The sequence below is a fragment of the Diospyros lotus genome, chromosome 10 (genome assembly GCF_014633365.1).
Source record: "Diospyros lotus cultivar Yz01 chromosome 10, ASM1463336v1, whole genome shotgun sequence".
Lineage (NCBI taxonomy): Eukaryota > Viridiplantae > Streptophyta > Magnoliopsida > Ericales > Ebenaceae > Diospyros > Diospyros lotus.
Genome location: NC_068347.1, coordinates 29,578,594 through 29,590,920, shown reverse-complemented (window position 1 = coordinate 29,590,920; position 12,327 = coordinate 29,578,594). Strand labels below are relative to the sequence as shown.

The following is a 12,327-nucleotide window of genomic DNA, read 5'->3' as shown; positions in this document are numbered from 1 at the left end:
GACAACAAGCACACGCTGTTGAGGTTCAAGAGCAAGCTGAAGAGAAGTTGTTTGTAGCTACTTCTTATGCTACCAGTAGTGACAAAGGCACTTGGTTGATTGATAGTGGCTGTACAAGTCACATGACTTTTGATGCTGATCTCTTTACAAGCTTGGGCAAGTCTAACATTAATAAAGTAAAGGTTGCAAATGGAGACTATGTTGAAGTGAAGGGAAAAGGTGATATTGCTGTTGAAACACCCTCAGGTACAAAGTTCATCTATGATGTTTTACTTGTTCCTGAGATTAGGCAGAATTTGTTAAGTGTAGGACAAATGCTTGAGAACCATTATGCTTTGCACTTTAAAGACAAGTCCTGCATTATATATGATCCTCCTGGGAATGAATTAATGACTGTGAAAATGAAAGAAAGGAGTTTTTTGGTTGAATGGAATCAAATAGCCATGCATGCTTATCATATTGTTCAGGATGATTCAAGCCTATGGCATAAGAGACTAGGCCATTTCAGTTACTCCACATTAAAACTCATGCATTCTAAAGAATTAGTTCAAGACCTGCCTGCTATTAATGCAAATGACATGGTTTGTGATGTGTGTCAATATGGGAAGCAAAGCAAGTTACCATTTATGGACAGTAATTGGAGAGCTTCAGAAAAACTTCAACTCATACACTCCGATGTTTGTGGTCCCATGAGTATTTCATCTCTGAATGGTAGCAGATATTTCTTGTTATTTATTGATGATTTCTCCAGAATGTGTTGGGTTTATTTCTTGAAACAAAAATCTGAGGTTCTAATGGAATTTCAAAAATTTAAAGCTATGGTTGAGAAGCAAACTGGTTGCCAACTGAAAATTCTCAGATCTGATAATGGGTTAGAGTATGTCTCAAGAGAGTTCAAGAATTTCTGTGATAAGGAAGGGATAAAACATCAATTGACTGTTCCCTACACTCCTCAACAAAATAGAGTGAGTGAAAGGAAAAATAGATCAGTGATGGAAATGGCCAGATGTCTACTATATGAGAAGGACCTTCCCAAGCAATTTTGGGCTGAGGCTATAAACACATCAGTCTATCTATTGAATATGCTTCCAACTAGAGTCTTGAGTGGAAAAACTCCCTTTGAAGAATGGTATGGATTCAAGCCCTCAGTGAATTACCTTAGAGTATTTGGCTGTGTGTGTTATGCTCATGTTCCAGAACAAAAAAGGGATAAGTTAGATAAAAAATCTGAAATGGGCATCTTCTTGGGATATAGTACCACCACCAAAGGTTATAGAATTTTCAGTTTGAAAACTGAAAAAATCTTTATCGGTAGAAATGTCAAATTTGATGAGCTCTCAAAGTGGAATTGGAATAAAAAGAAAGTTGAAGCCTCAAAGAAGATTTTGAATTGGGGAAATATATCCCAAGAACAAGATATCACAACAGAAGAAGAGAATTCTGATATGGTTGATGATGCTCCAGTTAGAGGAACTAGAACTCTCGAAGAAATTTATGAAAAATGTCATATGGCTTCACTTGAACCTGCTAGCTATGTTGAAGCTGCAAGTAATGCTGATTGGAGACTTGCAATGCAGGAGGAGATGGGTATGATTGAAAAGAATGAGACATGGAGCTTAGTAGACAGACCTGAAGATCAAAAGGTAATAGGTGTTAAGTGGGTTTATAGAACCAAACTCAACCCAGATGGTTCTCTGAACAAACTAAAGGCCAGACTTGTAGTGAAGGGTTATTTTCAGCAGTTTGGTACAGATTTCACTGACACTTTTGCTCCAGTTGCAAGACATGATACCATAAGGCTTTTGGTGGCACTAGCAGCGAAATTGGGTTGGAAAATTTACCATTTAGATGTCAAATCTGCATTTCTAAATGGACTTCTTGAAGAAAATGTTTATGTTGAACAACCTGAAGGCTTTCAAGTTCCTGGAAATGAAGACAAAGTTTATAAGCTGCACAAAGCCTTATATGGGCTTAAACAGGCTCCTAGAGCCTGGTACAGCATAATTGACTCCTATTTGTTGCAACAAGGGTTCAACAGAAGTGAAAGTGAAGCAACTCTCTATGTGAAAAAGGATGGAAGTGAAGTGGAGCTCATTGTTTCTTTATATGTTGATGATCTCTTGATCACAGGTGGTGATTTAAACTCTTTGAATCAATTCAAGTTGAGTATGGAAAAGGAATTTGAGATGTCTGACCTAGGTGAAATGAAGTATTTTTTGGGAATGGAGATAGATCAAAATGAAGTTGGTATATTCCTTTGTCAGAGAAAATATGCCTCAGAAATTCTAAAGAAATTCCATATGGAGAGATCAAAGCCTGTGAGTACTCCTTTAGTAGTAAATGAGAAGTTAAACAAGAATGATAATGGAAGCAAAGCAGATGCTTCAATCTACAGAAGCCTAATCGGAAGTTTATTGTATTTGTCAGCTACAAGACCTGATGTTATGTATCCAGCAAGTTTGCTCTCAAGGTTCATGCATTCTCCTAGCCAATTTCATCTCGGTGCAGCCAAAAGAGTGTTGAGATACATCAGGGGTACAACTGATTATGGTGTATGGTATTTGAAGAATGAAAGTAAGCAGTTAATGGGTTATGCAGATAGTGATTGGGCTGGAAGTTTAGAAGATTCAAAGAGTACATCAGGCTATGTTTTTTCATTTGGCAGTGGTGTCTTCTCCTGGAATTCACGAAAGCAAGAAGTGGTGGCCCAATCCTCAGCTGAAGCTGAGTATATCTCTGCTGCCAATGCAGCAAATCAAGCAATATGGTTAAGAAAAATTCTGTCAGATTTGGGACAAAATTTAAATGAAGCAACTGTGATGTGGGTGGACAACAAGTCAGCCATTGCCATGGCAAAGAATCCAGTTCAGCATGGGAGAACAAAGCACATAAATGTCAAGTTTCATGCTATTAGAGAAGCTGAAAAACTTGGCGAAATTAAGTTGGCTCATTGCTCTTCAGAAAATCAGATTGCTGATATAATGACTAAAGCATTGCCCAAAGCTAAATTTGAGTTCTTGAGAATTAAGCTCGGAGTCTCCAAGAAAAATCTCAAGGAGAAGTGTTGAACTGTGAGATTTTTCTAGATACTCTAAAAGCAAGTATTATTTTTGTATTTTTGCTGTGAAATCTTTTGTCTTCTGTCAAGATCTGTCAGAAAGGTATGGAGATCCTAGATTTAAGGATTCTTGTCTTGAAAAAGTTGTGTAAAAGCTATCTAAGTTTGGTATTGACCAAAACAGTGTTGTATTTGAATTTTTCTATATATATTATGCTGAAATGAATGGAGAGTTGGCTCTCTCTTGTTCTCCAAACATTTTCCTGTTATTTTTCAGTTCTTTCTCTGAAAAACAACAAAAATCACCCAATTCACACACGTCAAATTTGCTAAAATTTACGAAACTTTTCTTATATCAATTCTCCTCCCCTACGTTTTATGAAATGTTAAGCCCATCTCATCTACATCACAAAAATATAGTAAAAAATAAACTAAAATAAAAAAAGAATCCGCGCATGTTTATCTCCGAGTCCGTCTCCATCTCCATGTCCACGCATTTAACTGAGAATTACATGTTAAAATTTAATAATTTATTTAAATAATAAATTGATTATAATATATATTTAATACAATAGTTAAAATTTTGGAATTCATATTGATATTTCAAAGTTTTGCACCCTCAGTAGTATAATAAGAGTTAGGACCATGGGAGAGCTTGGCATGCATACTTGACTTGGACACAACCGCGGATTTACATCTGTTTTGAGTGTGGGAAATTGCCTCCTTCAATTTCTAAAATTACACTTGATCCCTTAATATTACACATATAAATTATTATACTTTCAAACATTAGTTCTTTAAAATTAAAAAAATAAGAAATAATTAAGTAATGCCAACAAAATTTAATATAAAAACTTGAGATTTTTGCTCTTGATCCAATGACTTGATTCTGCCATTGCTCGAACGGTCGTTGTAGATTCCTCGAAAGTTAGAGAATGGTTGTTGTTTGTTACAAGATAAATTACTTTTCCTCAACTTTGAGTTTTTAGTTTAGACATCTTATGAATTTGTATTTTTCATTAAATTAAGTTATTATTTTAAAAAAAATCCAAATTAATTTGGTAAAAGATAAAAATTTAGGGGTGCCCAAGTGAAATATCTAAAGTTTAGGAGGTATACAATAAAAAATCAATTCACTTTAACACTGTCAGTAAAAGTACAAGAAAGGGTATTGTGGCTAATATTTTTTAAAAAAAAAATTGGAGATGAAATGTTGTAAAATAGCAGACTTCATGCATGCTCCACGTCACCATTCTCAAGTAGTTTTTGTGTTTTAAATTCAATTTCTTTGACTTAGGAAAATAAAAAGAGTCTTCTCTACTAATTAATTGGACCACTACCACTTTAATGGTATAGAGGAATGTTTTTGATGATTAATTGTGTTATTAATTTATGAATTTTGGTACCAACTAATTAATGTTCTTGGTGATGAAATAGGAGCAGCAAGACACTACTTGTTGCTTTGGCTTTAGTTTTACCATACATATTCAAATAAAATAATAAAATCAATTTCTCGTTGTTGATTAATATTGTTATTATGGTAATGTAAACGGAATGCCGTAAATTGAAAGGTTTCACGCTCCACGTTACAATTATAAGTAATTTTGTGGAGGACTTTTACCTTATCTTGAGATGGAAGGTTTTAGGGGACAATGATTTATATGGCGAGAGATGATTGGTCTCTATAAATACTTTGACGTTCAAGTAAATTAGAGTTTAAAATAATAAAATTTTTATAGACTTAAAAAAAAACATACATTGACCGATAGCCGACTAATTTATATGAGAAAAAAAAGAACGATCCCTTGCGTGTTGTTAGTTGTTATAGGTGAGTTAGGAGTCGAAGGTCTCAAGACAATTGAGACTTGTTCAAGTTATAGAGATTTTGACATGACGATGAGAAGACTAGGAGTGCTGCTAAATTGGAGCGGATGGGATGGTCTTGGAGACCAAGCCCAATAATTGAGCTATCACTTTTAAAATATTTTTGATAGCTAATATATTATCAATCAATCATATTTTTGAAAATGAGACCTTTTGGGTGGTGAAAAAAAAAACATTTTTGAAATAGATAATTTCACTCTTTATGAGTTTTTTTGGGCATATTAAAAATGATTTCTTTTTGTATGATAAAAAAATATTATTTTTTACTGCAAAGAAATTGGAATTTGGAGATTTTGTTATAGAAAAGAAAACCGGTTTTAAATTAGTCAAAAAATAATTGTACAAGTATTCAAATTGGTTCCTAAGTGAAAGATTAGATTGGTTTGGTTTTAAATTTGACTAACTCCATTGTTAATCTAATTTTATAAGTTAGACTATGGAGTCCAGATTCAATTAACACAAAGCAATAATAATAATAATAATAATAATAATATATTATGTTATTATAAATTATTTTAGATTTTAAAGATATAGGTATCCTTCATTTTTTTACGATAAATAATTATACACGATACTTCTATTAGGTTACATATGTTCACTGTGACACGAATATACGAGCACATGTATCGACAATAATCGATAAATAGAAATAGAAATTTTCGGAACGGGTGGTGGAGGTTGGTGTGGTGTGGGAAAAGTCTGAACCTGCCATTGCCATTGCCATTGCCAATGCCATTGTTGGCCTTCTTTTTCATTTAGAAGCTTCTTCCGCCCTTGACCCAAGTCCCAGTCCCAGTAGTCACACAATTTCCCCCAATATGGATCATACATACATACAGAATCATCATCAACTAGTATTCATTCATTCATTCATGGAACCTCATCTCAAACTAAAGGTTTAATATTCTCTATAAGATTGATTATTACATACACAATCTAACATCTAATTCTCAATCCCAAAAATAATCATTATTTTTCAACAAAAGAAAAAAAAAAAAACTAATATCTGTATGTGAAATTATTATAACTATTCATTGACTCTTGAACATACGGACACCCGTATGTTAGGGGCGGCGACGGATACACGTAACCCGGCGGAAGCGCCGGGTACAAGTATCCACCCTGAGATGGTGGCGGATATCCGTACCCGTACCCACATCCCGCCATCGGGTCAGCCGAGTATCCATCGGGTGCTGGAGGATATTGCCCGATCGTTGCAGCCGCATACGGCGGAGGCGGAGGCTGATGATGGTACGCAGCAATGGCGCCCACATCAGGATAAAGCTTGACGGGTTCCTGAAACTTTGCTTCCGTCGGCGGCGCCACGGCGGTGGTGTCGGCCCAGCGATACGAGAAGTAGAGTTCGCCCTTGGGCTTGCCCGATGGCTTCCGGACCTGGTACGTGACGAACTGGGATTTGCCGGAGGTGGCGGAGGCTGCGAGTTCGGAGACCGGCACGTGCACTTCGCCGACGTCCTCGTCGCCGAGGGTGCGCAGGCAGCGGAGGTTGAAGACCATGGTCTGGCGGAGGACGACGTCGTCAACGGAGAATCGCATGGCGGAGGAGGAGTTCCAGGAGGGGTTCTTGCCGCCGCCTCGGTCGACGGGGGTCTTCTGCTTGGTGGCGGGGTGGCCGGAGATGGAAACGACGACGTAGACGTCCATCTTGCGGAGGAAGTTGACTTTGTGGAGATATCTTGCGGAGATCACTTTGACCTCAAGAATGCGCTGCTTCTTCATCTTTCTTCTCCTGCTGCTTGATCCCAACTCAGATTCTCCGCTCTGATAAACTAAACGCAGGAGAAAAGGGGCGCTCTCTCTGTATCTGTATGCATAATATATAAAATTTAGAATTTTTAACCATGGTTATGCCTTTGCCAAAAGCCGCGTAGGATTTGGATAACCATGGTTAGGGAAGGAAGGAATTCCTGGTTCTTGGGTTGGGTTACTAGTCTATAAAATAACTAATTAAAAAAATCAACTTTTTTAAAATTGTTTTTATAAACTCTTTTCTGTTCCCTTATTCCAGAAAACAGAAAAAGAAAAGGAAAGCCAAATGGGCAATTGTTTAGTATTTTTATAATAATAATAATTAATGAAAAAGAAAAGAATAATATTTATTATAATGTCAATATTGCTGAATTATTCAATAATTTCCACAATTTACCGAATCATTATTCACTGCTTGGCAGGGGCAGATTTGGGGGAGGGCTGGCTCCCATATCCATGGATCATTTCAGCCCTCCTCCATCCAAATAGGCCAAATTTGCCTTGCAGATTTGGGGGAGGATTGAATCTGGGAGAGGACTGCAGCCTCCCCCCAACCTCCCTAAATCCGCCGCCGCTGCTTGGTTAGCTGCTGAGTTACAGTATTTTATGTGGATCAAACATCAAATACAACGTACTTATGAGTTGCCAACAGCTGCTATTTCTTCAGTGATGCTCTAGTTTTGATACCAAATTTTAGTGTTGTTCTCCTATAGAAATAAATCCTTGATGCTTCTCAGAATGTTCTGCAAGATGTTACATTAGTGGAATCAACCCTGCACAGAGCAGACTCTCTTTAATCTTTTCCCATGCCAAAGATTTTACATGTTAAGAGTTCCATCCAACTCTCTGTCCTTTCTAAAACTCCAAAACCCATGTTTATAAGTGTCAAATGTTTTCTGCTGCCAGTGAAGGATTCGATTTTCATTTGATGTTTTTTTGTTGGACATAAAATATAATAATTTTATAAAAGATATGATCAGATTGGTAAAATCTATGTAACCGATTCCTCCTACCTAGTAGGATTAGGACTTAGACTTCTTGTTATTTATTATTAAAAATGATATGATGTCAAATATGTCACTCTATACCCACAATATATGTTCCTATCAAACCGCTTGTATTCCTAGATCACAAGATTAAAGTTTGTGACCATCTGGATTTGGTAGAGCGTTAATTGAGAGATGAGAAGAATAAAACAGAGCAAGTAAAATCTTGAGGGGAACAGCTTTTCAGTTCATCTCAGAGGCTAACTTATTTGGGTACAACGAGAGATGTAGGAAAAGAATTGAATGATGGGTCAGTATTTCATTTTAGATAGTTAGTTGTATGATTACCCCGGAAAAGGGTCTCAACCACCAGCTCGCTGAAAGGGAGACCTATCAAGATCGAGCAGTAGAGGTATGTTGTCAAATACCAGCTTTAATGGAGAAGTTCCTTCCAACAAACCTCAGAATCAGATCTTGATTGACCCGAACTTGCCTCTGAGTATCACCAGGCTCTGAAGCTGTTTTCGCCTCCACGGTGTGTTTGGGAGACGGGGAAGATATGATCAGAGACCGGGAGGAAACCTGAAAATCGTACCGAACCAAAGCCTTGCGCAGATGTGGATTGTTGCGAGCCGCAGCAGCTTGACAACAATTCCTGGAGACAGGGCGGAGCCAGCATAGGCTTAGTGCAGGCCATGGCCCTCACTGGGCCTTGGCCCGCCATTAATTTGGCCCGTACTGAAGTTGCCCAAAGTCTGCAAACTCTCCTATGCCCCACCTTCATTTTCTCTTTTGCTCAAGCGCTAGCCCTCAGTCGTCGCCCATCCCCCTGCGCCCTGCCCTTTGCTCTTGCCTCTGTCTGGCTCGGTGGCTCCGTCGCTCACCGGCGCCTCCTCGGCCTCGTTCTCACCGCCTCGATTGTCTCTTCACTCGCCTTCACCGGCTCTCCCTCAGACCTTGGTCTCTCGCAGTCTCACTCACGCTCTCGCTTGCTGCTGCCTCTCTGAGCTCTCTCGCATCCTCGCTTTGTTGCTCACCGGCTCGCCCCTCCTCCGGGTTCTGCCCCTTCGTCGCTCGCTGTCGCCTGCCTGACTGCCTCTTCACATCATCGATGACGATTCCAAATAGGTTGGGTTTGGGTTGGTGTCGAACGAATCTGGGGGAGCAGAAGAGTCTGAAGGCGGTGGATAAGAGGTAGAAGAGGAAGGGAATGGCGAGGAGGAAGGCATCGACGATGAGGCGTTTGTCGCGGTGGTAGGTGGAGGACAAGGGTTTGGGATGGTGGAGTGAACGAGGGTGGGGCGGAACCCTAGATTGGAGGTTGGATAGGTTCATGGCTATAGTAATTATCACTTGTTATATTAAATTTAATTATTATTTGTTGTATTAAATTTGAAATAGTTATGGAGAGATTTTTAAAATTAAAATCTTTGTTAGATTTTAATAAAAAAATTAAAAAAATTATATTAATTTTTAATATATTTATATTATTATTATTATTTTAATAAATTTCACCCTCAGTAAAAATATTTTCTAACTCCGCCCCTGCCCGAGGCAGGGCACAAGAAACCGGCCACCAACAGCTTTAATCAATGGACGGGAGGAATATTCTACCCTTTTTCAGGTCTGAGAACTGAATGCACTAATCAGCTCATGGCTGCTTCCGGTGGAGTGAGTGAGTTCAGCTTGACAACAATTGCCCGTTTGGCTTTTCTTTTCTTTTCCTCTTTTATGGAATAAGGAAACAGGAAAGAGTTCTAGAAAATAATTTTAAAAAAGTTGAATTTTTTTAATTAGTTATTTTATAGACTAGTAACCCAACCCAAGAGTCAAGAATTCCTTCCTTCCTTAACCATGGTTATCCAAATCCTACGCGGCTTTTGCCAAAGGCGTAACCATGGTTAAGAATTCTAAATTTTATATATTATACATACGCAAAGAGCGCCCCTTTTCTCCTGCGTTTAGTTTATCAGAGGGGAGAATCTGAGTTGGGATCAAGCAGCAGAAGAAAGATGGGGAAGCAGCGCATTCTTGAGGTCAAAGTGATCTCCGCAAGATATCTCCACAAAGTCAACTTCCTCCGCAAGATGGACGTCTACGTCGTCGTTTCCATCTCCGGCCACCCCGCCACCAAGCAGAAGACCCCTGTCGACCGAGGCGGCGGCAAGAACCCCTCCTGGAACTCCTCCTCCGCCATGCGATTCCCCATTGACGACGTCGTCCTCCGCCAGACCATGGTCTTCAACCTCCGCTGCCTACGCACCCTCGGCGACGAGGACGTCGGCGAAGTGCACGTGCCGGTCTCCGAACTCGCAGCCTCCGCCACCTCCGGCAAATCCCAGTTCGTCACGTACCAGGTCCGGAAGCCATCGGGCAAGCCCAAGGGCGAACTCTACTTCTCGTATCGCTGGGCCGACACCACCGCCGTGGCGCCGCCGACGGAAGCAAAGTTTCAGGAACCCGTCAAGCTTTATCCTGATGTGGGCCCCATTGCTGCGTACCATCATCAGCCTCCGCCTCCGCCGTATGCGGCTGCAACGATCGGGCAATATCCTCCAGCACCCGATGGATATTCGGCTGACCCGATGGCGGGATGTGGGTACGGGTACGGATATCCGCCACCATCTCAGGGTGGATACTTGTACCCGGCGCTTCCGCCGGGTTACATGTATCCGTCGCCGCCCCTAACATACGGGTGTCCGTATGTTCAAGAGTCAATGAATAGTTATAATAATTTCACATACAGATATTAGTGTTTTTTTTTTTCTTTTGTTGAAAAATAATGATTATTTTTGAGATTGAGAATTAGATATTAGATTGTGTATGTAATAATCAATCTTTTAGATAATATTAAACCTTTAGTTTGAGATGAGCTTCCATGAATGAATACTAATTGATGATGATTCTGTATAATTGATGTTGTGATGATTGCTTTTACGTGGCTCTCAATATTTGTGATATCATTTATGTTAGAAGAGATAAATCGTAAATATGAGACTTTATCAATGCTTGTTCGAGCAATCAATTTATACCTCGAGTGCTATATGATTGATCATTGGTAAACCAATATTATGATTGATCATTGGTAAACCAATATTTGGGGGGAATTGTTGGACTAGGTCAAGGGTGGAAGAAGCTTCTAAATGAAAAAGAAAGGCCAACAATGGCATTTTTGGCAGTGGGCAGGTTCAGACTTTTCCCACACCACACCAACCTCCACCACACCATTCCATAATTTCCCCTGTTTAAGTCAAGGGCTTGCATTGCTTTGCATTCTAAAGTGTAAGATGAGCTTAGCTCTAGCTGTAGCTCTCACAATCTCATAGTATGTGGACTAAATTTTTACTTATAAACATATGTTACATTATTTTTTTTTATTATAAGAAATTTACGTACAATACACACATCAATCTAATTTATGAAAACTAAGTTTCAACTACTGTTCATTGAAGGTGATTTCAATCTAAATGTCCAATTTATCTAGAAGATCGACAGATATTTAGACCATCTAACACCTAAGACTTAATTTTTAAAAATAAATTATAATCAAAGAAACTATGACTTAAAATTTATATTTTCATTTATTGACTATTGAATGCATGGTACTCATGTTTTGGTGTCGCACCGAATATACGTAATTCAATAAAAATAATATGTACAATTATCTATCACGAAAAAAGTGAACGACACTTGTATCTCTAAAATTAAAAATAATTTATAAATTTCAATTTAAAACATGAAAGTCTCCTGACATTATAAGTTAGTTTATTTGCTCATTATATTTGTTATTTTGATTTATAGCAGATTTGTAAAAATATTCTTCCTATTATATGTAGATGTATGTGAGAATATTTTGTACATATAACAAGTTAAATGAAAAATAAATAAAAGGAAAAGAAGGCAAAACAATCAAATTAAAACCAAATCAATCTAATCTTTTACTTAAAAGTACCAATTTGAATACTTGTACAATTATTTTTTGATTAATTTAAAAACAGTTTCTTTTCTATAACAAAATCTCCAAATTCCAAATTTCTTTACAGTAAAAAATAATAATTTTCTTTATCACACCAAAAAAAAAAAATCATTTTTAATAAGCTGTAAAAAAACTAAAAAATAGAAAAATTATCTATTTCTAAAATGCTTTTCTATTCCACCCAAATTAGTTGGCTTAGAGCCGGCTTAACTAATTTGAGGATTCTAGGTGAAAAAGTTTGTCAGGACTTTTTAAGAGTATTAATTTTTTTGTAAAAAAATAAATAATATACTTTTTTATAAAAAAAATCCATCATTTCATTAAATCAAAAGATGAGCAAAGTTAAAAAAGATTCGAAGCAAAACACTTTAATTATATATGTCAAAAAAAGATGAGTAAAGTTAAATAAGACCACTTTCAGAATAAAGAAGATTAAATTTTAGAGATAAAGAAAATTAATTTACATCGAAACACAAAGTAAAAGAATAAGAAGCGAAGAAGATAAACTCACACCTTATAGTGATACAGTCTCCATGGACGATTTGCCAATTATACAAAAATATCAAAGATTCAAAGAAAAAGAAATAATAGAAACAAGGAAAACAAGAGCATATGATAATTGTTATTGTTTTTGATTGAAAGTTTGTAATTGA

General features: G+C 37.7%; 1 protein-coding gene across 1 annotated transcript; it reads left to right on the top strand.

Moving 5' to 3' along the window:
- The first annotated feature begins 9,710 nt into the window (after positions 1-9,710).
- Positions 9,711-10,451, top strand: LOC127811229 (protein SRC2-like). The gene has a single exon (XM_052350938.1). The coding sequence runs from the start codon at positions 9,711-9,713 to the stop codon at positions 10,449-10,451; it is 741 nt and encodes a 246-aa protein (XP_052206898.1).
- Positions 10,452-12,327: the final 1,876 nt, after the last annotated feature.